The sequence below is a fragment of the Phascolarctos cinereus genome, unplaced genomic scaffold (genome assembly GCF_003287225.1).
Source record: "Phascolarctos cinereus isolate Bilbo 61053 unplaced genomic scaffold, phaCin_HiC Scaffold_2;HRSCAF=192, whole genome shotgun sequence".
Lineage (NCBI taxonomy): Eukaryota > Metazoa > Chordata > Mammalia > Diprotodontia > Phascolarctidae > Phascolarctos > Phascolarctos cinereus.
In genome coordinates, this window is record NW_027555625.1 from 35214668 (window position 1) to 35241239 (window position 26572).

The following is a 26572-nucleotide window of genomic DNA, read 5'->3' on the forward strand; positions in this document are numbered from 1 at the left end:
TTCAGCCCCTAGAAACCTCTAAGTCAGTCATCAAGAATGGGACAATTCTACCTTCCAGCAGTTTTTATTGAAAAGTAGGCAATGGAAAAAAAAACAAGAAAAGAAATGTAGGCAACGAGAATTGGAAAAATTCCATTATGAGATTCTTCCCTGATAAAACCAATTTAAAACCGATGGTAACATGGAACAGCACTATCTCTCAGCCAACCAGATTCCAATGATTTATGTTATTCTTTTGTAAAAGAGACCAAAATTATATTTTTATTAGTTTTTACAGATAAATCAAATATTCAGACATCTTATGTTTATTTACTTTATCAAAAAATGATTTCATTTTGGAAAGTCTGCAGCCTTCTGGGTTTAAAATAATTTATTTCATAGGTTTTCTTCAATTTCATGTCTCAGAGATACATTATTCAGCCAAAGATGCTGAACAGAGAGACTGTAAAAAGGGAGGAAACATTCAGGATAAGCAACTGTCAATTTCATTAGAACTGGAGCCCTAACTTGTCAACTCTTGCTAGGATAAATTTCTGTCTCACCTCTTTGTGCTTACAAAAAACATCAACTGCTGAATTTCCAATGTTGTAAATAAAAGTTTGTACAATTAAGTATGCATTCCATTTTGACACACAAGGCAACCAAATAATTCTGCCATTAACATTAGCATAATGTATATTTCTGGTCACTGCACTAACATTAAACTAAACTTCAAACCACAAAAACATTGTGACTAACATTGAGGAGGCGATCCCTGTGAGACTCAAAGCTTACAGAGGAAGCGCCACACGTTAGGACGAGGCGTCATTCAACGAGGGTGGGTGGTGTCCACGTGGCTGCTTTTTCTTGTAAGAAGGCCACCGACAGACAGGGCAGCAGTGCCGGCCCCCGGCCAGCCACATGATGATGCAATTCTGATGGAACACGTGGCCGCAGGGCAAGCCTGTTAACAAACAGTCGTGCTCAAAGTTCTCTAGGCAGACCACGCATTCAGTACAGTGCAACATGGTGGTGGGCCAGGCCAGCCAGTCGGGCCCCCCATCTTCACCTGCATCGTATGAACCGTAAGACCCGCGTCGTCCCCTGTCCTGGGGACCAGTCTGACAATATCTGCCGGCACACGAGCAAGCTTCCTTCTTGCGGGGACTTCCTTCTGGAGGAGGGCTGGCGGTGCCAGGCTGGTGTTCAGACATTTCCGTCTCCCTGGGGAAAGCGTCGCTGTTCTCACCATCCGAGTCATTTTCAGGCTCTTGAGACCCCTCTGACAAGTCCTCTTCCGAAGGTGCTCCAAGACACTTGAAACGCCACGTGGGCAAGTTTTTCATATAATCGGTTGGTATCAGAGGGTGCAGCCACAGGTCCGGGAAAGCCAGGCGCTCGAGGAACAGGTCGGGGTCTTCGTCCCAGTCCGAGTCCACAGGGAAGTTCTGGAAAGAAGCAATGGGGTGGAAGAGGTAGCTGGTGTACCAGTCCCACAGGCTGGACAGCCACTCCAGGTTGTTGGCGTTCACCTCCTCGGCGTTGTGGTGACGGCGCCGCTTCTTCTCAAAGTAATCGATCAGTAAGCCGTGTCCAAGATATGTACTGAGGAACAGGGCGGGGTGAGAGGAGTAAAACATCCAGTCGGCCCTCACCCAAGAGGCCAGCGTGGTGGTGTTGGAGTACCTCAGTAACTTCAGGCTGTACTCATAAAAGCTGTCTAAGTAAGGGAGCTGGAGGAAGCCCAGCACCGGCAGCCAGGAGATGATGAGCAGAGAATTGTACGTCCCCAGAGTGCTGATGAGGACCACAAAACGCTTGACAGTGGCGCCCTGGGTGATGAACAGGTCCATCCAGGCCATGAGGTTCACGAGGACCAGGCTCAAGACGAACAAGTCATTGACCTCGGGCTGCAAGGAGCGCAGGAAAGAGTCCAAGGCGCGCAGCGACAGGAACTCGCCCGTGTTGTTCCCATACCTGTAAATTCCCTCTGGAGTTCTCAGGATGTACGAGGGCATGCTGTGGATGCCAATGTCAGTCATAGAGCTACGGTTCTGCCAGTTCTCCACATTGACAAAGATGAACTCCACCCTGCCGGTAAACTTGATGCTGAGTGCGGAGAAGAAGGCCGGCGGCTGGTCCAGGTGGGCAAACAGGTAGATCTTCACCCAGTACTGGTCGCTCCGGTTCCACTCCTCCTTCAGGTGCTCCGCGTTATAAATGGTCTTGATACGAGAAGCCGCATGCGCGGTTATCCACTTGAAGATATGCTCCGCTTCCATCTTGCGCCCGCTGTACTCCTTGAGCATCACCTTTCCTTTGGAAGTGCTGGTTTGTGGCACAGACATGATGAGGGTAGAGCGCACCCAGCCTCGCCTCCGGCAATACCTACAAAAAAGGTACAGAAAATGAGCCAAGAACGACGTGTCTCCAAGCCTCGCCCGTGTGCACCTCACACTTCACTGGGCAGCGCTGAGTACGCCTCATTTACTCAGCTCCCAAACAACCCAGGTTATTACGACGACACGTGAGGAATGCAAAGCAAGCCACAGTCTGTGGCTCACATCCCCAAGCCCAGCCTTTCTTTCAAGAACATCAACTCTTGTCCACGGGTGCTCCCAGCACCTAACAGAGGGAGGCCGCAGCGCCACAGCGAGAGCTTAGTAAGCGCTTGTCTTCCATGTCAACAAAGAAAGGACAAGCCAGCGTGGCAGAGCACGAGGCCAAAGGTGAGGCGGCTGGGAACAGAGGGGACGGGTAAAAGCAAGCAGAATTTGGAAACGCACAGGGAAAGAAACACCTGTTCTTTTTAAGGAAACTTTTTTTTTCAGTTTCCAATTCTCTCCCTTTCTCCACCCCTTCCCCATAAGAAGTCACACAAAACACATTTCCACATCAGTCATGCTGGAAAGATAGCCACCAAAAAATATCAAGCGTGAAAAAATGTGCTTCCGTCTGCACTCAGAGCTCCTCAGTGCTCTCTCTGGCGGTGGACTGCACTGTTCTTCCCGGGCCCTTTGGGATGGCCGGAGAAGCTAAGTCTTTCATGGGTGATCACTGCCACACTACTGCTGTTCCCGCGTGGACAATGTTCTCTTGGCTCTGCGTCAGGCCTTAGGTGACTGTCCTGGTTTTTCCATCATCGTTTCTTACGGTACAACAGTATTCCATCACATTCATATACCATAATTTGTCCAGCCATTCCTCAATCAACTGGCATCCCCTAGGTTCCCCCAAAAAGCTGCTGTAAATATTTTTGTACATACAGTTCCTTTTCCCTTTCCTCTGGTCTCAGATACAGACCCAGTAGTGGTATTGCTGAGTGTAAAGGGTGGGCACAGTTTTATAACCCTTTGGGCACTGTGCATGATTGAACCAATTCACAACTCCACTAACAGTGCATTAACGCCCCTATTCTTCCACATTCCTTCCAGCATTTGTCATTTTTATTTTCTATCATGTTAGCCAATATGGGTGTGAGGTGGTAAATTCACATTTCTCTAGTTATTAGTGATTTATGGCATTTTTTTCATATGACTTGATAGCTTTGACTTCTTATTCTAAAAACTGTTCATACCCTTTGATCATTTATCCTTTGGGGAATGGCTCTTATTTTTATAATTTTGCTTCAGTCCTCTATGCATTTAAGAAATGAGACTTAAATCTGAGAAATTTGCTGTGAAATTCTGCCCCCCCCGCCCCATTTCCTACTTTCCTTCTATAAGTTATCTTTTCTAACAGGTCAAATGTTCATCAAGATTATTGTGCTGAAAAAAGCATTGCAGTTTCAGGAAATGCCTACAATGCTGCAGGCCAGCCGGCCTGCTTGCTGGACGGACCATCTGCCTCTGTGTTTGTTCTCTGGGCCTGAAATGCCTCTCTTGCTCATCCTCCCCTCAAGGCTCCACTCCAGTTCTCAAGGCATTATTCCCATGATGTCTTTATTCTGTCTGCGAGCAGTCTCTGTCTGTCCGTCTGTGGGCCAGTCTTGCCTCGCGGGCAGGGACATCCCCAGCACGTCCCATACAGAGCAGGCACTTAATAAATGCTTGCTGAACGACTGAATCCAACAGATCTCAGCACCTACGACGAATGTGGCAACCACCGAGAAGCACGGGAAAACCTCGATGAACTGATGCAGAGGGCGGCAAGAAGAGCCAGGAAAATGACCCGTACTAGGAGGACGAGCATACGGCGGAAGAACCGCGACGACAAAAGAAGGAGTGCCGTGAGATTCTAAGAGGACAAAGATGGAAGACACGTCTGCCGCACACCTTCTCACGCTGTCTTTGTGGCTGAGACAGGCGAGAAGAATGCAGAAAGTAGAATCCCCGAGTGCTTCCGTGAAGTGTGTCTTGTAGGGTAGGAAAAGCTAATCCTTACAAAACACCGAGGAACTGATGCGTCTTCATTAAAAGATTTCATTTATTTCATTCATTCAAAGATGTCTAAAAGAAATCCTACCCAACATACCATTTTAAAAGCCTTTCTTGCTGATTAAAATAAAAACAAGCTCTTCTGATAATTCTCACCCCAAAATAAATGTACACAAATGGATCCTGAGAGCAAAGCAGCCCTATGAGCCACCAACTAGACCCTGGTTCCTACTCCTAGGAAGGAATCTCCATCATACTCCAGCTGATGCCAGTTACAAGCTCGGAAGGGGATCCCTTGACCCTTCCAATTTTAACCAGGACAATGCTTAGGAGGTGGTCTCTCAGGAGGCAGAGATTTTTGCCCAAAGGAAGCAAGGAATAAGGCTTTTGGAAACACCTCCCACAGTATGGTGGCAAAGAACACGTGATCATCAATTCTGATCCCAAAAGCAGGATGTGTGGCTTTTTTCAAACTGCAGTTTTTGTGAAATCAAGACATTTCCCAAAACCCAAAGTGTGGGGTGATTTCAAGTACAAAACACAGCACCCAATCTCCTCAAGCTTACCGTCCAATCATAGAAACAATACAAACACATAACACAAGCAAGGACCAAGGAAGAGTCATGTGATAAGGCACCAAAAGAAGAGAGGAATGTGACTTGAGGAGGAAGAAAGCTTCCTTGGAAGAAACTCAACTTCAGCTCCATCTTAAAGGCCAGGCTAAGAAGTAAATGCCATCCTAGCACACGCAGGAGACAGTGAGCAGATCATCTGGACTGGATCAGGGAGCTGGGGGATGAGATGTCAGGAAAGGGCATGCCCGAATCATGAGCAGCCCGAGGACTGTGCTAGCCAGGCCAAGACCCCAACTCCACGGCCCAGGGCTACCTGGTGACCTTTGTAATCCTCACTGACCACTGGCTGTCCTCAATAGTCAGAAGCAGGTAACGGCCAAGGCCTCTCGTTTCTGTTTTAGAAGAGTCACAGAACCCCTGGCTCTCTAGACCAAGATCCGAATCAGCACCTGTAAGGCTACGGAAAACCACTGAAGGTTTAGGACCACACAATGGTGTTTCAGGAAGATTAAACTGGCAGCAGAGCTCATCAGGCCAGAGGGCGGACACGTGAAAAACTTGAATGTGTTACTTCTGTAATATTCCAGCTCTGAGGTTACAAAAAAGGGGAAGGGGAAGTCCTGACTGATTGTGGTGGTGTCAAGCGGCCAGAGATGGGGAAGACGTGTCCAGAGGGGATGGGAGTGAGTCACCGGGCCTCGCAGGGGTGCTTATCTCTCTAGCTCCCACCCCATGGCTTGCTGGGTCCATCGGTGAGATAACGGGCTTTGTAACCTCAAAGTGCTATGGAAGCGACAGGGCTGAGGAGACTGAAGGGCCGCCGAACACCAAGAACCTTAGCTGGGAAGGCAGACTTGGATGGAAGGTGGTCAGAGCCAGAAAGGTAACTTCAGAATTCTTCAGCACACAAAGGCCCAGGTTAAGTCTAGGGGGAGGGATTCTCTCAGGGATAAAGGACAGAGAGAAAAAACCTGGTGGTAGAAGACTTTATCACCAAGAGCAGAAGCAGAAAAGAAGCCTGCAGCTCTGATCTTCAGATCAAAAGAGAACCTCTCCTGGAGGGGTCCTGAGTCACAGAGGACATGGGCTCTGACTGGAGTTTGTGAAAGACCCAGAATGGACTCTCCTCCTCTCAGGCCCCGGCACTGGAATTACCGGGCACCCGCCAGCAGCTGCACCACGCGCAGCAGGCCTTGGGCTACACAGCTCCCATGTGTTTATGACTGTTTTGATGTGGTCACTCTGTAAGATCTATAGGATTCAGATGTCTGGAACGGTCTGAAGGGCTCACCTGGGATCGCTGGAGCAGTTAAAGGTTCCCGTGCGTATTCCAAATCTGGACACCTTTTTCACCATTTTCTCCCAGTGGACCTTTCCCACTAGCGGGCTTCTGTCACTTGCTATGACCTACGGCCAAAAGGAAAAAGACAGATGTCAACTTCCAAAATTAGAGTCAAGCCCACATTGCAGGTGCCCATTAATTCCATTTCCTGAAAATAAGCTGTTCTTATTCCCAGAGTCTAGTTCTTATGTCATGTCATCATTTCCCCTTAAAATGCCAACCTTATAAAATGAACGGCAGAAAAAGCAGAAACAATGGATGCCTCCATTCCTACAGCGTCTACCCAGAGCCAGAGAGCAGCCCTGCTGAGCAAAACAGCAAGCCGGCTTCCTCCACCTGAGGAATAACTCCAAAGTCTGATGCTACATGGAAAGAAGCTGATCTTTGTTCTACCACCTACACCTTGACTATTCACCAGGCCAGGTCACTCGCTCGCCAAGTTCCTGTGTCTGACCATTCATTTTGTGACATACTCAGGGAGAGCAGCTTTCTGGGAAAGTTTCAAATGGTTGCTCACAGTCACAGCCTCAATTTACCATGGCTAATTCTCAACTGGGGCTCTAGGCATTAAGCACAGACAGCCTTTTCCTAGATCAAATTCCCAGATGTCTCCACCAGGGAGCAAAGAGTGGGATCTGCCCTGGGGCCAGACACTCATTAAATGCTTTAAATGGTGGGGATAACAAAGAAATGATCTAAGAAAACATCAATAATGTTGGCTGCTTGGGAAAGGAGATTTTGAAACGTTAAAACAATAAATTATAAATTTTGTGTAAAGGCCCAATTATCCACAATGACAAATGATGGCCAATCCTCATTTTCTAACTTTCTGCAGAGGTTTGCAGCCGGAACACATAACGGCCTCATTTTTCACAATGCCTGGATTGAGAAGAAAAGCTCCCCACTCATCACGATTCTGAAACAGAATTATTTAAAAAGCTTAAACTAGTCCTCTAACTTTTGGTCTCAGGACTCCATCATGCCCCACCTGGCTCTCTCCTGGAATTCACGACCCCCAGACCCTCATCATTGTACAAGGTGAATCCACCTCTGGTAACTCCCCCCCCCCCACACCCCAGATCAGAGAGGGTGCAGGTGGGACAATGGAGAGAGCCAGAATTTTTTATGGAGAGCACTCAGAATTCATCTCGTCCTTCCCTGCCCTGCCTGAATTTCGTCACCTCTATATTCAACCCTCACCATCTGGGGTCATTTCCCATGCTTGCTGTGGGTTTTCAGCATTCCCCTCGCTGGGTACAAAGCTGGTGCCCCCTGCGCCTCTAGGGTTTAGCACTGTGCCCGGTACAGACTATTTCATTGTTCTTCAGTTGTTTTTCAGTTGTGTCCGACTCTTTGTGTCCCATTTGGGGTTTTCTTGGCAGAGAAACTGGACTGGTTTGCCATTTCTTTCTTCAGTTCATTTGACAGATGAGGAAACTGAGGCAAACAGGGTGAAGTGACTTGCCCAAGGTCACACAGCGAGGAAGTGTCTGAGGCTGGATCTGAACTTGGGAAGATGAAGTTTCCTGAATTGAGGCCTGGTGCCCTATCTGCTGCACCACCTAGTTGCCCATCTGGCATCCAGTAAGCATTTAACAAACGCTTACGACTCTGACTCCCTTTACTCTCTAAAACACCGTTTTGACCTTGGAGGACGGCCTGAAGCCGGAAGACTTGTGAGGCAACAAGGAGAAAGCCCTCCCTTCCTCCAAACTTCCCTTGTCTCCCCCCCCACCCCCGCCAAGATCTGACATGTGGCTGAGGCCTGGCCACCTCACCTTCTTTACATCTCCCCACGGCAGGCCCTCATCGGCTGAGGCCTCTGTTGGGCCTCCCCGCCTCTGGTCCCCACTCCACTCAGCTGCCAAAGGGATTTTCCTAACGAGCAGGTCTGGTTCCCCCAACAGCATTCCAGTGGCTCCCCGCTGCCTCCAGGATCAATCAACTAGCAAACGTTTATTAAGCACCTACTGGGTGCCAGGCACTGTACTTAAGTGCTGGGGAGACAAAAAGAGGAAAAGGCAGTCCCTGCCCTCAAGAAGCTCACAATCTAACGGGCGGAAGACAGTACTTGAACAAACATATACGAATTGAGCTAGATACAGGGTCAAGAGGAAACAACTAACTGAGGGAAGGTGCTGGGACTTTAGCTGAGGCTTGAAGGAAGCCAGGGAGGTCAGCAGAGGGGCGGCGGGAGAATGCTCCAGACCCGGGGGTCGCCAGAGAGAAAGCCCAGACAGAGAGAGGGCACGTCTTGTTCCGGGAACAGCTAGAGGCCAGTACAGGGTGGGGAGAAGGTACGAGGGGGCTGGGTTATGACGGAACCACTGGAGTTCATGCATAGGGGAAAGCAACACGGTTGGACCTTTGGGAATGGTGAATGGAGGCTGAATGGAAGATGGGCTGGAGACAGGGCCACCTGCCAGCAGCTACCGCCCAGGTGTGGGGGCGGGGAGCAGTGCCAAGAGGAGGAGAGGGGGTGCATTGTGGAAATGCTGCAAAGGGGGAAACGGACTGGCCTTGGCAGCAGACTGATGGGGCGGGGTGAGAGAGAGGAGCCCAGGGTGACTCCTCTTGTGAGCCGGAGGGACTGAGAGGATGGTGCTCCCTTGACAGTCACAGTGAGGGCTTAGGAGGAAAGAAGACAAGCTCTCTTGTAGACAGCGCGTATTTGTGATGCTGACTGGCTGTCTGGTAGGCAGCTGGACAGGAGAGCCTGGGGGTCAGCAGAGATACCGTGGTGGGAAAGGCAGGATTCAGAACCATCGACCAAGAGATGGCGACGCAATCCAGGGAAGTCGATGGGATCACCCAGAGGAGAAAAGGGGGCCGGGACTGAGCCCTGAGGGACACCTTCAAGGGGGCACCAGGGGCAGAAGAGGATGATTGGCAGAGCCAAAGGTCTCAGAGGCTGGGGAAAATGAGGCCTGAGAAGAGGCCAGTGGATTGGGTGACTGCGAGGTCACTGGTCACTCTGGAATGATGAGGCCAGAAGCCAGTTTGTGAGGGGTTGCAGAGATGACATGGAGACCCCTATTGTAGACCCCCATCAGGGAGTTTCCTCACCAACGGATGCCAGGTCCAGTCCCTATCCCTGCCCCTCTGCTAGACTACAAGTTTCAACATGACTGCCTTTATTTCCGTGGCTTTTTTCTGAAGAATCATCAGGGCATTTTGAAGGATGAATAGACCTTAGAAACAGATCATCTCACAGGCTCTCCCCAGTCTGCAAGAGGAGAAAGTGAGCCCGAAAAGTTATGTGCCATTCCAAATTCACCCAGCTAGGCAGTGCCACACAGAGACTAACACCCAGGCCCTGGAGCTCTGCATTCAGTGATTAAGGATTGTAAGTTCCCTACTGTGTGCAAAACACTCTACGGATAAGAGGAGACAAAGATTTCAACAAGCCAGACTTGACTCTACTAGGAGGGAAAGAGAGGGAGAGCTGAATACAAAGATGTCCAGGAAAGCCTCTGGGAGAAGTGGTGGAGGGCTGACTTTCCCCCGGGGAGGATGGGTGGAGAAGAGGCGTGGCCACTGAGCCTCAAAAGCACAATGAAGCTGGGACTGCTAGCCTGGGGAAGAGGGAAGCTTACTCGTGGCCAGGTGAACATCTCTGCTGAATCAAGACAAAGAATGAGCTGAACAAGGGACGGAGAAAACGCTGCACTTGGGCTGGAATGCTGACGAGCGACAGAGAGCCCGGAAGGCCTCTGCACAAAGGAGTCCCATGGCCTTGGAGGCACATTAGGCTCTGATCACCGGATCTTGGTGCAGGAAGGACCCCGGCTCATCTAGTCCAGACAAGAACAAGATTCCCTGTCCCTGCCTCCAGGGGCAAGACAGACCCTCTGCTGAGGCAGCCTCGCTTGCACCTGTGTGGCTGCCCTTTCAAACCCAAGTACACGCCTGTCCATTGAATCCCTATTCCGTTTCATCTTGTGCTCCGACTAAGGCAGTCACAAGTCCTGGTTCTAGAGGACTGGCCACAAAGCGTGCTGCCCACCTCCTGACAGAGCAGGGAGAGCCTGGGGCATTCGTGGACAAGGTCAGCGTCTGGATTTGTTTGGTCTGATGTTGCACATTTGTTACAAAGGGTTTGGTTTTCTTTCTCAACGGGGACTGGAGGGGACAAGATGGGAAGGAGAAAAAAATTCCTGTTAACTGAAAAAATAAAATTTCATTTAAAAATTTTCATTTTATTAGATTCATTCTACCACTGCCAGTCTGTCAAGCTCCTTCTGCAGCCTGACTTTCACCCAGTGTCATCTGCAGGCCACCTCTCTTTCGCCATGCACAGACTCCTAAGGCACCCTGCTAGAGACCCGTTTCTAGGACCTGGTCGTTCAGCTGGCTCCACGTTTCCTCAGTTGTACTATCATTTATCCCAGGGCTTCTTCAACTCTGTCCACTTGAGACCCCTGTTGAGGGCCGATCTTAAGAGTCTGATATGGGTTTAAGATCCAGGACAGAGTTTGACCTTTGCCCAGGCTTTTACCCAAAGGGCTCAATAATTAAAAAGCACAGGCTCTCCAAATCTCTCCCAGCTAGGAGGCTCCTGAGGCATTCCTTCTCACTCTTTGAACCTTAGATTTACATATTCACTCCTCTATATAGGGCCAGGAAAAAGCCTTGGAATTTACAACTCTATCTAGGAACTCTGATAAGGAGGAAATGTATGTTATCACATCCTTAGCTGATGGTTGGGGGAGTGTCTCCCAGGGAGGACTCCTTGAAGTTAGGATAGATTTTCTCTATATATCCTGTACCCTCAGAAAAATAAACTGAATCAGTTGTGCTGCTCCGCCTGGCCCACTTCTTCACGTCTTATTTCACGCCTTTCCCTTCGGTGCACTATCTGGTTGCAGGCAACAGACCCCTTCAGTGCTTTTTAAATGGTGGGTCGAGATCCCATGCACCTTTCCCTCTTTTCCACTGGGTGCAATGCTTTGTTAAAATCTAGGCAAATGCCAGCCTATCTTTAGCACTCTCCTGACCAGCCCCTCTGGGATGACCAGTTTTTGATGAAGCTATGCTCTCTGGGATAATGGTTTCCTTTTTGAGATGTTTACCGACTGTCCCTTCAATACCACATTCTAGAACCAAGCTAGGGATGGAAGTCAAGCTCACTGGTCTATGCCGTGTTCTCGTCCTGCCCGCATTCACTGACCTCCAGCCCACTCCCACTTCTCTGGCTTTTCAGTCATTACTGCCTGTGGTTTGACAGTCATAATGTCCAGTTCTTCGATCTTCCGAGCCAGTTCTCTGGCTACCACCATACTTCTATGCTGGGCATCAGCCTCGTGAGGTACCTTTGCTCTGTCTTTCCCAGCCCAAAGATCATTCTCCGTGGCAGAGAACACGGCAGTAAACAGAGCCGAGCTGCCTGCTCCACTCTCTCCCCCAGGTTCTCCTCCCTGGCACAGCCACAATCAGAAGCAGCCCTAGCCCTACTGGGATCCTCCTCCTTTCCTCAACATGACCAAACCCTTCGGTCGGTCCGCCTGGCAAGCAGACCCCCAGCTCTGACTCAGGCCTGCAGTGGGGGTGAACTGTGACCCGCCTCCCACACCCACGAGGCCGCTACAACCCACCATTCACAGAACAAGACCCCATCTAGTCCAGCCTGTCTACAAACAAGAATCCCTTTGGCGATACACTTATTAAATGGCCACCCAACTTTTGTAAGGAGAGTCTGAGTGAGAAGGAAGGAAAGAAACAAGGTTTATAAAGCGCCTACTATGTGCCAGGCACAGTGCTAGGTGCTGTGCTAATATTACCTCAACAACCCTGGGAGGCAGATGCTGTTATTATCCCCATGTTTCAGCTGATGAAACTGAGGCAGACAGAGGGTAAGAGGCTCGCCTAGGGTCACACAGCCAGAAGGTGTCTGAGGCCAGATCTGAACTCAGCTCCTTCTGACTCCAGGCCCAATGTGCCACCCACTGAACCACCTCAGTGAGGAAAGCTCGGGCTGTGGACAAGTCTGTCTTTGCATGGAGCTTTAATATGCTCCCTCGTTCCTAGCTCTCCCTCGGGGCCAAACAAAACAAATTCAATCCCCCTTTCATCACAAAAGCCCGGCAACTTACTTGAATACAATGAGCATTGCCTCATTCCCACCCAAGATTCTATTCTCCGGGTTCCACAGGCCAGTTGTCAACCAAACCTCTAGAAGCAGGAGCCTGAGATCTCCACCTGCCTGGCTGCCCACCTCCAGACCCTACAACATGGGTGCCAGCTGCACCTGACCAGGGCCAAGCTCAGCGGTGCCATGGCCTCCCTAGGCCCGGACACATCACACCTCCTACGGAACTTTTAGTCTGCTGAGGCAGCAAGGTGGCACAGCGGGCAGGGCACTGGACTTGCCCTGAGGAAGACCTGGGTTCCAATCTGGCCAAATCACTTCACCTCTCTGGCCTCAGTTTCCTCATTTCTAAAACTAGGGATGACAACAGCCCCTACCTCTAGGAGTGGTGCGAGGATTAAATGAGATAACATTTGTAAAAGCACTTAGCGGAGTGCCTGGCATGTAGCAGGTGTGATGTAATCGTTAGTTATTGTTATCATCTTCATCACCATCACTACTGTTACAGTTTTCAGCAGAACTTAGGCCTGTCCTTATGTAGAACGTGTGAGGTTGATTTCTGAAATCCAAGGGCAGATTTTACGTTTTCCTGGGAAGTTCGTCCCATGAGAATGCTCTGGCCCCGCGTTCTAGGCCTGTCCACATCTTTTCACACGCCAGCTCCATCTTCTCATTACCTCCCCTTCCCCGTCTGGGTCACCCACAAACCCTCAAGGATGAGAAGAGTCACTGGGTGGTGGATGGGCAGAAATGGGAACAGAGGGGAGGTATGAAGATCAGTTAGGAGGGGAACACAGCATCTTAAGTGAGAAGAGACAGGGCCCTGAACATCAAAGCTGCAGCAGGACCCGAGAAGACACGGCTGACGCAAACTGCAGATGGCGAGTGGATGGACCCTCTATCTCTCCACACACCCAGGAAGAAGCTGGAGTTCATACTAAGAAAAGCAGACCGTGGGGGAGGGGCAGGGACAGAGGGATGTTCTGAGTTCAGCAGAGGGCTAGCGGCCACCCAGGTGAGAATTCCTAGAAAACAATGGAAACAAAGGCCTGGAACTGTGGGAAGAATTAGAGACATGGAAGTCACCTCAGAGATACAGCAGATGAGGCCACTGGAGAAGGGAATGTCTGGAGGTGCATGCACCCCGAAGGAGCCATGGGCAGCATCCCTGTTTACAGGACGGGAGGAAGAGGATGGGCCAGAGGTGAAGAGGCTGAGCACCAGGACAGGGCAAGAACCTCCATTCAGTGTCCCAAAAGTGAGGGGGGTGAGGGCTCCCATCCAACGTGGAGCACACCAGTGTGGACACTCCCATCTGGAGGCTTTATGTGAAAGATTCTCTGTCCACATAAGTCACACACAAAAATGGGTAGAGGAAAGCCTTCTCCCCCTGGCCCACAGGAAAGTGTGACACAGCCGCATGAGAAGCAGCATTCCTGAGTCCTTGCACACCCCCTCACAAGGGGCTTCAGAAAGGAAACAAAAACAACTCTTGTCACATCATTCCTCTTCCCCTGTTTGGAGCCCTTCCTTGCCCACAGCTCTCTTTCTGCCTTCGGCAACACACTAAAACCAAGCTCCAGGACAGCAGGAAAGAGAGGAGACCCTCCATTCCTCCTGGGCGGGGGCCTGATGCGCTTCAGACCTGGGGCATCTCCCGGGGTCAGGGGCTGTTTTCACAGCTGCTCTAAGTCCACCCACCCAAGTTTGATAAATAGAGCAAAACAAACCAAGTTTCACTTTTCACGATCCTGGAGATTGGCATAGCGCCAGAGTTGGGGCATGGGGGGTGTGTGCAGCTGATGGCACAGCTCCTCAGAGTCTCGGTGAGAGAGCACCATGAACAGAGAAGGCAGGGGCCATCCCTGCTGACCCTGCAGCCAGGCTTCAAAGGATCACATGTTCAAAGGGAGGCTGAAGGGAAGAGGTAATCAAGCCCAAACTTTCATTTCACAGATGAGGAAACTGAGGCTTACTGCCAGTAAGAGTGTGGGGGAGGATTCAAACCCAGGTCTTCCTGACTGCAGGTCCAGCACTCTATCATGTCACAGTGCCAAACCCTGGGGAGAACACGGAAGGGGTGAGATGCTGGGGCAAAGCCAACGTCTTTATTTACCCAACACACCTCTGAGATCATTGGCAGCCACTCCCCAATTGGCAAATGGTCAAGGAATGGGAAGAAGGGGCTTTCAAGAAGAAATCCAAGCTACCATTAGTCATGCAAAAAACCTGCTCTAAATCACTACTGATCAGAGAAATGAAAAATCAAAATAAGTCTGAGGGACCACCTCAGACCTCTCAGACTGGCTAACATGACAGAAAAGGAAAAGGACAACTGCTAACGGGGATGTGGGAAAACAGGTACACCAATGCATTGTTGGTGGGGTTGTTCAAAGGTCCAACCACTCTAGATAACAATTTGGAACTATGCCCAAAGGGCTATAAAACTGTGCACACCCTCTGACCCAGCCATATCACTACTCAGTCTGAATCCCAAGGATATCAAAAGAAAAGGACCCACATGCACAAACATTTATAGCAGCTCTTCCATGGTACCAAAGAACTGGGAACTGGGGATGCCCATCAATTGGGGAATGGCTGAACAAGCTGTGCTTTATGAATGCAATGGAATACAATTGTGCTATAAGAAATGATGAAGGGGACAGTTTCAGGAAAACCTGGGAAGAACTATATGAACTGATGCAAAGTGAAGTGAGCAGACCCAGGAGAACAATATACACAGTAATAGCAACATGATAACAATAACCAACTGTGAAAGAGAGCTTCTCTGATCAGTACAATGATCCAGCACAATTCCAAAGGCCTCATGAAGAAAAAGGCTATCCACTTCCACGGAAAGAACTGATGAACTCACAGTACAGATTGAAACACATTCTCTTTCTTTCTCTTCTTTTTGGAATAAAGTTAATGCAGAATTTGTTTCGCATGACTATAAATATTTTTAATGACTTTTGTGTTTCTTGACTTCTCAATAGGTAGGGAAGAGGGAGAAGGACAGAATTTGGAACTAAAAATAAAACTGAATTTTAAAAAAATTAAGATTTTTTTTTTTACAGATCCCCACCTACTGGGTAAGGATCGTTACAATTTATTATTCAAGTTAGAAATGGCAACATGGACAATCTCATGTTCACAACAACTTAGGATAATTGTGCACACTAAAACTGTAGCATGACAGCTTTTAAGCTAAAAAGGTAAAGTAGACATTTACTAGAAAGCTTAGGGCATGAAATGAACACAATTCTAACATTTGCGGGCCATTCTTAAGCTTCCAGAAAATCAACCTAATAGCAGTTATTTCAACCATTACCTGAAAGCACATTACCACTGCAATGGATATTTACACAACTGGAATGTGCTTTGTCCACAGCCTGACACTAAGTCTTAGGGTTTTTGATAAATGCCTTTCTACAAACCGAGTTTTCTTCCAGTTTGATTTAGACAATTAATTACCTGCCCCCTCACCTAAAAAGGGGGTGTGCTGTTGTCATCTAACAGACTACTTCTCTCTCTCTCTCTCTCTCTCTCTCTCTCTCTCTCTCTCTCTCTCTCTCTCACACTCCCATGGATATAAATGCCATCTTTATGTAGATGACTTTGAAATCAACACATCTGACCCTCATCGCTCCCTGACCTCCAGTCTGACATTTTATCAATCCATTTTTATTAAGCACCTACTATGTCCCAGACACATTTCCAGCCGTCTGCTGAACATGTTCACTGGAATGTCTCTTAGGCATTTCAAATTCAGCACAAAATAGAATTCAGTATCTTTCTCCCCAAACTCAGGCAGCTAGGTAGTGCAATGAAGAGAGTGCGGGACTTGGAATTCAGTCCTGCCTCAGATACTTACTAGCTGTCTGACCCTGGGCAAGTCACACCTTTGCAGCCTCAGTTTCCTCATCTGTGAAACGGCATTTATAACAGTAACTACCTCATGGCGCAGTTTTAAGGACCAAACGAGATCATGTACGTAAAACACTTTGCAAACCTTAAAGTGCTACATACACTGCCACCATAAAACTCGCCCCTTCTCCTGACCTCCTTATTTCTGTTGCAATGACCGCCATTCTTCAGATCCAGCAGGAAGACAACCTAGGAGTCACCTCTACTCTTCACTCTCACTCGCACCCTTCAGCTTCTCAGGCTCAACAGTAACACTACCGACATCCCCTCTTTAGGCCACAGCCAATCCTGGTCCTGGCCATCACAAGCGCCTGCCTGGACTACTGCCCTGGCCCCCTAACCAGGTTCCCCGAAGCTTGTCTCTCCTCTCCACAATGCATCTTTTGCAGTTCTCAAAATGATGCGATGAAAGCACAAGCCTGACCCCGGCATTGTCCTCCACGAGAAGCTTCACCAGGTCCCCACGTCTTCGGGAAGAAGCAGAGCCGCTATCAAAGCCCTTTGCAATCTGGCTGGCTCCACCTTTCCAAGATGATTCAGCCTTACTCCCCCTCACACACACTCCACTCAGCCCCAGGCTACTTCCTTTGGGAGCTGCTAGGGCCCCCTCTCCTCACTGTGCTTACTGGGTATGTGTCCTATATTGACTTCTCTGTGACCGAAGGCTGGGGAGCTGTATCCCCTGTACTTAGCAAAGTCTCTGGCACACAGAAGGTGCTTAATAAAACGCTTACTGATTCCAGTAACCCAGCCAGAACAGCCTGCTACACACAGTAGGGGTGCCTGGAATGAAAGACAAGATGGTCTCCAGGTTTGTGCTGCTGGGCCCGGTCAGTCTGATGCTGCAGCCACAGGCTCTGAGGAAGGGGCTCTCAGAACCTGGCAAAGAACAGCCATCGGCATTTCACAGTTGAGCAAAAAGGTCACATTACACCCATTTTAGACTGTCTACCCTGAGATCTCCTTTTCCGTTTCTTCGACCCTTCTTTCACGACTGACCACAAAGTACATAAAAGCATCCATACCCCCCAAGTCACCTTCCCCATTGCCCTCTCCCCTGCGCCATGTCCTAGTCTTGGTGGGTGATCCAAATCTGAGCACACCTCGTCTCCTGGCCCCAGCCGTGACATGTTCCCCAACCGCCATTACTGAGGCAGGCGAGGAGGGGAGGAAGACAGTGAAAGCCCAGGGCAGAAGTGTTCTTCCTTCCATCCGTGAAACTCTGAATGAGAATCCACATAAACATCTGGGGCACCATTTTGGAAATGCTATCATTTACATTACAATATGGAGTCATCCCAGGGTGGTGTAGTTGAGAAATTCCCCAGATTGTTGAACATGCTTATCGATGACCTGAAGGAAAGCCCAGAGAGCTGTCTCCTCAGATGTACAGATGACATGAAGCTCAGATGATGACAGGATCCAGAATGAGCGTGAGAGCACTGCCTGTGGGGGTGTGGACTGACCTCGGTGGCTGCTGATGTGCCTCCTGGAGCGCTGGCATTCTGCGTCCAAGGACACCGGCCTGAGCCTCGGGCAAGACACCTACGTTCTGACCCCTTCTCTGTCAAGAGTTCTCTGGGCCTATAAACCGGAGGGGATAGATCAGGCAGGGTTTCCTCCGGCTCAGACACACTATGATTCTATAAGCTAGGATCACATCAAGGGCGGCCTCACTGCACATGTCTTCAATCACAACGGGTTTCCATTTCTATAGGTCAGCACTTCATTATGACAAGGTATTTTTTATTAAGTTTCAAGATCTCCATGCCAGCCAAACAGCAGCATTAAAGAGGGGCTCAAACAACAGACTCAGCAAACTGCCACTTCGCTCGCTGTCCTAGGCTTCGTAGGTACGGCAGGACGTGAGCCTGAGTGTAAGCTACTCCCTAGGAATAAAGGTGAGGAACTTTGGAAAGCACCGTTAGCTCTTCAGGCAATCTAGCCCAGTTTCAGCAGACGCTGTCCCCTCCTGCCCTTCGCACAGCACGCACCCTCCCTTACTTCCCGGGCAGGTTACAAGCACCTTCAATAAACCTGGCTCGAATACTGTCCACACAGCCTTGGTCCCTCAGTTCTTCTACCAGTTCTCTACCACCCCAGTTGAGAGCAGTTAGTACTCACTATCTTCTGCCTATCTAGGCCTGAATCAGCAGTAAGGTTAAGAAATGTTTAGCTGAAGCGAAGCCGGTGGAAGGAAGAAAAAATGGGCTGAATTTCAGTTGTTCATCGCCGTTCTATGCGCTGGGGCCAAGGCACAGAACCCTGTCTGTGCGGGCCAAGACTCAGGGCTATGTGGTGACCACGAGGAATCTGCAGTAAAAAGGATACCAGCCGTAGAAGAGAGGCCCGGGACCAGGAATGACTGGCATGGGTAGGCAATTGGTACTGATCTGCGTGGAAAATAATGGCGCTGTAAATGAAAACTAGTAAAGATGTTATGTTAATAAGGAGACGGTGCTCACAACTCACACTGACACAGACTCTGAGAAGCTCAGGTAGGTGGTGTCCGTGCTCTTCACCCTCCTGCGAGCCCCCGAGGGGGCCAGTGCAGGATTACCAGCCCCATTGTACAGATGAGCAAACAAACTGGAGACCTGGGTCACGCCTAGTTCCGTGGCAGAGCCAACGGCAAAGCCACTGTGCCCGTACGCTGGAAGAAGGGCATCAAGATTCCTGCTCATTGCCAATGAATATTCAAGTCTGCTTTGTGCCTTCTGTACTCTCTAAGTTGCGGAGGACACAAAAGACAAAGTTGGTGACAAGAGCAGCTCAGAAGAGGGATGGATGCCACGTCGCCGGGCTGACTGGACTGGACGATCAGTTCATGAAGCCCACTGTCCCTTAGAGAAAACAGGAGAAGAAAGCCACACACTTTCCTGATGGTTCAGAAAAGAAGCGCGTCCCCAGTTACGAGGCAGAGAGAGATCATCTCGAGTGCGATGCACGACTTGTGCGAATCCCCTTTCTTGGGAAGCACTGTGCTCTGGACCAGAAGGGCCTTCTCTCTGACCTCGGGCTCCCTCCCACCACCACCTCTCTGCAAGCCCCCTGTACGCTCCTATCCGACACCTTTCCACCAGGTAGTTTATCGATGGCGACGTGATTTATTTTTTGTTAAACCACTGAACATACACGAAGATGTGTAGACAGCCATTATGAGCAGCGTGACACTTCCCTAAAAGCTTTCTCAATGTCACAGAAAAAAAAAACCAACTGGAGAGAAGTCTGCAGCTAATCAATCAGGAAATGGAGATGACGGGAGAACAAGGATACACGTGACTACTGGCCGTGGGCACAGCAAGGCAGCCTGGAAGCCAGGAGGCCATGGGTTCGAGCCCCAGCCCTGACACATACCAGGCACACATCGACCAATTCCTGGATGCCACAGACAACTCTCTCCAACGTGACCTTTTAGACACAGGCCAACCCACGTGGACATTCCTCTGCCACAGGCATCACGAGCCTAACCCATCTGAACACAAGGAACCCAGATATGAAAGGAGAGTCAAAATACATGCTGTAGGCAGAGAAGAGCCAGCACCCTGATAAATTGCTAACATTTCTGAAAAACAGAACCCCTTCCAGCTAACTGCTCTCTGGCTACTTGAAGATAACAGCTACACTCAAAAATCTTTGGAGGGAAAAATAACAGAGTAGTGCCCCAAAAATATTTCTATTTCCTCAACACCAGAAACCCTCAATTTCAATTACGATTTTTAAAAACTCTAACTCTTGAAAGGGTATACAGCCAGGATTTCTGCCCTGAATAGCTTAGCTGGGTTACCTCAGAGTGCCAATGTCCAGGGTGCCATTTTTTTACTGGTCCAGTTAGCTCGGTATCAGTTCCACTCTCAGAGACCCTGCCAGACATCTCACAGTGCTTGCCACTGTGGGAAAGCACAGAAAAGAAGTGGACACAGAGACAATTCTAGATCATTGCCACTCCTGGGATAAAGTGTGTACTAACAAGTCTCTCCTCCAATGCCTACCTCTCCATGGGGTGGAGGTGATTCTCAGCTATCCTAGCAGAGCCCAGGCCCTAGTGCACCAGCCCAGCCAACGAGGGGCTGCCCATCTGCCACACTGGACCAGGGTAGGCAAGTCCCGAGAGGCTCATTGACAGAAGGCTGGTTTGTAGCTGGTGATCATGAAAACAGTCTACAAAAGCACAGGGACTGCCATCTTCCCTGGTGGAAAGGGTACCCAGGCTGAGGAAACCATGGATTCTGAAAACACCCCATTAGTACTGACGGTGGCTAAGGGCATCTTCCCAGATAAAGACCCACCAGGACTAAGTCTGGTGTTTCTCAGCATTAGTTTCCCAAGAGTCAATAGGTACAATGTCTCTCTTTTCCACTTCTGAGTAATTTAATAGGTTGATTTTCAAACACCACATCTGTCAACTCCACAGAGGCAGGGGCCATATTTCATCCGGACTTTTAATCTTTCTCAGGACCTAGCATACTATCCTGGATAAATTTCATTTAACATTTCCTCAATCAATGCTGAATGTTCATCATCTACCATCTGATACCCATAAAAGGAGCTCCCATTTGGAAGCACCTTTGCTAAAAATCTGCACAGTCTTTACACGGCAGTGTTCATTCCAAACGGCCCTTAAGACTTCCCTGGGAAGCCCCAATGGAAATAAATCCTAAGGGGCAAGAGACGAAATGAGTAACAAGTTTCTTCACACAAATCTAAACAAGTCAAAGGTGCTACAGTTTAAAAACATCCAAGAGCTCTGGACTGCTAGGAGGGCACACCGAAACGGCACAAGAAATAGACTCTTTCTTCACTGTACTCCCTGAATCTCAGTTTCTTCATCTATAAAATGGGGACAGCAATAGCTCCTACCTTCCTCACAGGGCTGGGAAGATCACATGAGGTAAAAGAGGCACATAAGCTCTTTGCAAACTTTAAAGCACTATATGAACAGGAGCTATCATTATTATTCAGTTAACCACTCAACAAACATGTCTTGAACCCCCGTTGTATGCCAGGTGCTGGGGAATCCGACAGGCTCTGTCCTCCAGGAGGGTCCCTTTTATCCAGGGAAACAACACGTACATACGAAGCACAAAGTAAATACAAGGTCGTTTGGGAGGTGAGAGGCCCTAACACCCCAGGTCACCAAGAAAGGTACTTGGGCCTCTATCTGAAGCAGCCCGGATATTCGAGATGTGGTTCCAATGACCTGCTATGACCAATTAGATGACTGTGCTGCCAACCACACGCACATTACACACACACGGCTCAGGACACTGCTGGACTGTGGTAAGGAAAGCCCGAGTTCAAGTCCTGCCTCAGACCCTTCAGCTAACGCTGGCTGACTGTCACTCTCTCTTGGCCTCAGTTTCTTTTTTTATAAGTAGGGAAAATACCAGGGTTTCCCAGGGAGGACACAAATTGTCAGGCAGACATAAACTCTCTCCAGAACGCTTACTACCACGATGCTATTGCCTGTAGTACAGTAGGTAAGGGACTCGGCCTGGGGTCATGGAGTGAGTCAACAGTGCCACCACCGGCCTCCATATCAAGGTCTCCTGACTGCTTGCCTGGTCCGCTTTCTATTCTACCTGGCTCCCTCCAGGCTCCAAAAAGAGAAGAAAGAAAAAATATACCTGAACTGGATTTCCAAACACGGAGCTGTGCACATGTGCTCTATGACCTTGGGTGAACCCCTTACAGTCTCCTCACCATGAAAATGACAGCGTTGGATTCAATTATCTGTAGGGTCCCTATCAGATCTAAAATGCCATGATTTTATTGAACCTGCTTTGAATTTTGAAGAGAAAAACTACAAATTAATCAACATCTCCAACACTGTCTGGACCCTCTCCATCTTCAACATATTTTCAACTCCACATACACAGTTAAAAGTTTATCCAAATGGTTTCTCTTGTCTGCTTGCTTGTTTTTAAAGGGCTTGAAAAGCAGACAGAACTATACAATCAAATTCCCATCCATTCCAGTCTGGGGAATGGGAAGGGAAAGAGACAATGGTGGAGACAACTGAATAAAGGCACTGGGTCTTCCTTTTCATTCCCAACAGCCAACAGATGACGCACAAAAGCTGCCTGACCCCGTCATCACTGCCCAGGAAAGCCCTCTCAGTAAAGATCACCTCTCCTGCATGTGTTCTCAAATGAGTATGAATGAACCACCCATCCAAGTACCTGAACCAGCCAAATGCCGTCTTTGGTGTCTTCCACGAGCTCATAAAAGTGCATTTCACCACTGAAGTTGGTGCTAGAAGCAGACTCGGACGCTTCTTCTTCCTTGAGTGCAGAATAAAGCTCACCCTCCATCAGGTCCCCTAAAGAAGAAAAAACAGTCAGAGAAACAAAACTTCAAAAAGCACAAAGGAGTAAACAGTCAACTTTAAACCTACTCCTTCCACAATCTCTGAAATTAGCTTTACATAGCTAAACACCCTATCACTTTGTTGTATAGACAGATAAAAACTAAGTTTATATTGACATTGCTGAATTTCTTTCAAGAGCTAAAAATAAATCACAATAATCATAAGGGTTTGCACAGTGTATCTTAGGCCACATATAACTTTTATAAATATGCTGTTGTTAAATAACTCTTGTTAGTTTAAAGATTTTGTACCTGGGGTACAGGACTTGCCCAAGGTCATGTGGCAAATGAGTAATGCAGCCTGAGCTGTGAGTAAAAACTGACCTCTCAGAACAAACACTGGAAATACAACTGTGAACTGTCCATCCACTGACCTCTAGAAAAGAACACTCGGCCAAAAGCACAGACTTTGATTTCCATTTAAGTGGGACTGGGGTAAAACCATCCTCAGCTAACATCAGCACAGCAGCTCTTAAGGTGGTGAAAGGTTGTCAGGAACAACCTAGTTGTCTAGTTTTTGACAACTTTAATGTCATCTGACTAGGCCCAATGCTTGTAATACTGTACTTCCAGAGCAAACCACTTCTATAAGACCCACATCATTTCTGATATCAGTAGTGCATATTTATCAATATATGTATTATGAGCCTCTGACTTTGGTTACCTCCCTGTATTTTCTGTACTAGAAATAAAACCCAACGTAAACCATGCTTTAAAATAAAGGATACAATTAATCTTTAAAGAAAAAATGAACTTTTTTTGTAGAGAGAGAGGGAATACGGGTTTTTCCTGCAATGGCTCCTGTATGGGTTTAATAACACGTCACCTTAAATCGTAACTAATAAATTCTCTGGAAGAGTTAATATTTATATCTAGCACATTACATAGTAGTAGGGGAGTGCTGGAGGAAATAATTAGCCTTGCAAATGCAAAGCAGGCAACGCTAGAAACAAACAAAAGAGGCATAGGTTTCAACAGTTACATACAGAAACCCAGCCTACCATTCCCCACACCACATTCCCAGTCCAGGAAGGAAAATTTAAAAGCAAATATACATTTCTTTGTGTGCATATGGAGGGGAGGGAGAGAAGGCAGGAAGGAACAGGAAGAAACCTTTTAAACAAATATAGTAATCCCCTAGTACAGGAAATGAACATTTTTCTGGGCCCTTAAAAATGTACATTTCAGAGTTCAGCAGAAAAAAGTTAAGGTTATTGATCCCACTGACGTTCTGTCAAAACTGTATACTTCAGCCAGACAGCTGTCTGTAAGAGGGACAAATCAGGTTCATGCGTGTTACATTTGGTTTCACTTTCTGGTATTTTAATCCATTAACCTACAGTGGCAAGGACTAACAATGAAGGGAAAAATGGAAACCCAAATCAAGATAAGAAATGGGGGGGGACGGGGACGGGATGACATTCTACCAAAGCTCCTTTTCAAAAAAAGGAGGGACTCCTTAACTTTCACCTATCCTTCCCCGGTTTCTTCTAGAGTTTAAAGTACAGACCTGGCTCTTTGTTCAGAGTTCTTCTTTATTGAAAACCTCTCACTACAGAAGCATGCCCCTCCCTGTAAATTTCAAGCCTAGGGCCTAACTAAGCATCTTCCCAATCTCAGTTCAATCCCAAGGTAAACAAGAACAAGCCGCCTTGACATTATACACACATGTACAGGTACACACATGAAACTCTTGAGAATATATAAATTTCATATACATATGTATATATATTTCAATTTAGAAATTGTGTGTATGTATATACATATACATGTACATATGTAAATACATACACTCAATCTATACATTGAAATTTTAAAATGACATATTCACCATAAGCATGTTTTTGAATGGTCCAAAATTATTTTCTATTTGTCTATGACCCATGTCAGAGTTGCTGGGAAATCCTTGAAGCCAGGTTAAGAAGGCCTCCTGTTGAAAAGTGTTATTTACTTCCCACAAACTTTAAAAAAACCCATACAAATCATCTCAGTCCCCCACACAAAGTGAAGGAATCTCACATTTTCTTTCAGAGGACCTGGAAACCGAATACATTTACTTAGAACACTTCACAAGACTGCTAACTTAAAACCCTACACACTCTTTATTCTATTTATGGAGGAAAAAGCCCCAGGACATAAAAAATTCACAGCTGCAATGCCATCCATCACCATCATCATCAGGATGATAGCTAACCCTTACATCAGTACCACCATGAGGTTTAATAGGCAGCTTGGCACTATGAGAAAGGGGTGCCCTCATAGCATGGCCTCAGACATACAGTGGTGTGACCCTGGGCAAGTCTTGTAGTCTCAGGGTTCTAGGCAACTGTAGAAATAGCTGGCAGGTGGCAGCTGCATTGGCTGAAGGGAGTTTTTCTATGCCAGTAAAATCAAAGGTAGAGTTCTCGTCCCTCTGGGGCTTGCAAAGCTCTCTCACGGAGAGAAGCTGGCCTCTAGGCAGCCAGAAGCCCCGGCCTCAGGTCCTGCCTTGGACAAGCTGTGGCCAGGCCTCCAGACCTCCCAGTAGGTTCTACAACTCGCCACGGTTGCTGGGAAGGGGCCTGGGTCAGCCGCGGCGATGTGGTTCCAGGTCCGGTCCCCGGCCCTACCCCTCAACCTCCGGGGGGCGTCCTCGGAGGCCGGCTGGCTCCTTACCCGATTTCTCCACCAGCTCTCGGACATCTTTCTTCTCGGGCAGCCCGGAGTAGCCCAAGCCCCGGCACTCCAGGATGGTCTTCAGCTTTTTAAAACTAAGCGCCACCGGGTCCACCAGCTGGGTGGCCAGGATGCCCGTCTCATACCAGACAATGGCCTCGAAGAACCTGGCCAGCACAAACAGGACCAGGAAATAGAGCAGCAAGAAGAAGAGCTTGAGCCACATCTTGGCGTCCCGGGCCGGCCGTCGGGGGAGGGGGCCCGGCCCAGGCTCAGCGGGGGCGGGGGAGGCGGAGGCGGAGCGCGCTGCGGGAGCCCAAGGACGCGGCCGGCATCCCCCGGTCACTCGGGAGCGCGGCGGGGGCTCAGAGGGGGCCCGCCCGGGTAGGTGCGGACGAGGGCCGGGGGGGAGGAGGGGAGACCCCCATCAAACAGAGGGGGGCCAAGGTCAGGTTGCGAGAGAGGGAGACGTCCCTGCACGGCTGGATGGGGGGGCGCCTGGGGGAGACAAACAACACAGCACTGGGGAGGGGGCTGCAGGAGGGGGGGGCAAGGCCTGAGCTCGGGGAGCAAGCAGGGTAGGGGCTGAGGGGGGTGCGGGGGGACAGGCTGGGGATGTAGGGAGGAAGCGGGGGGGGGTGAAGGGGGCAGGGAGCCGGCAGGCCCCGGGCGGGGCAGGGGTTGCCGCGGGCTCCCGGGCTCGGTCACTCCCCGAGGCCTCCGGGGCCGGCCTCCAAGGGCTCCGAGGAGGCGCGGGCCGCACAACCGAGGAGAGCGAGGGCGGACCCCGCCGCTGCCGCCGCCGCCGGCGTAGGCTGGAGCCGGGCCGCCAGGCCCCGGCGGGCACGGGCTCCGCGTCCCCCGCGGGAGGCCGGCGGCTCCAGGGCGCGCTCGCCCGGCCCCGACCCCGACCCCGGCCTTGCGGCGGCGCGGGGGAAGGCTAGCCGCTGGGGGCCCACGCCGCCGGGCCCGGGGCTGCTCGTGGGGCGGGAGGGCGGGATCCCCGCGCGGCGTCTGACCTACGCGCTCCCGGCCCGGGAATCCCCGCCGCCCCGCGACCCCGAGCGCCGAGCGCCGACCACGGCCGCGGAGACCGAGACCGAGACCGAGACGCCGCCGACGCCTCCTGCCCAGCGGCGGATCAGCTGCGGCCGCGGCCGAGCCCGAGACATAACAACTGACGTCAGTGGAGGGGCGGGGTCTGGACCGGGGGCGGGGCCTGGAGAGCGGAGTCAGGAGCCGAGAGCGCCCCTCACACTCC

General features: G+C 49.5%; 1 protein-coding gene across 1 annotated transcript; it reads right to left on the reverse strand.

Annotated features, from left to right (window-relative positions):
• Window positions 1-352: 352 nt before the first annotated feature.
• RNF103 (ring finger protein 103) lies at window positions 353-25829 on the reverse strand. The gene is made up of 4 exons (XM_020969455.2): window positions 25312-25829; window positions 22470-22609; window positions 6222-6337; window positions 353-2367 (listed from the first exon to the last, which is right to left on the reverse strand). The coding sequence occupies exons 1-4, from the start codon at window positions 25535-25537 to the stop codon at window positions 792-794; spliced, it is 2058 nt and encodes a 685-aa protein (XP_020825114.1). The 5' UTR covers window positions 25538-25829; the 3' UTR covers window positions 353-791.
• Window positions 25830-26572: the final 743 nt, after the last annotated feature.

Excerpts from the sequence above, each read along its gene's own strand:
- RNF103 (XM_020969455.2), bottom strand. The coding sequence starts at position 25,537 with ATGTGGCTCAAGCTCTTCTTCTTGCTGCTCTATTTCCTGGTCCTGTTT. Across the intron at positions 22,610-25,311 it reads AGAGCTGGTGGAGAAATCGG|GGGACCTGATGGAGGGTGAG; the intron begins GTAAGGAGCCAG and ends TTTCTTCTTTAG. Across the intron at positions 2,368-6,221 it reads AACTGCTCCAGCGATCCCAG|GTATTGCCGGAGGCGAGGCT; the intron begins GTGAGCCCTTCA and ends CCTTTTTTGTAG.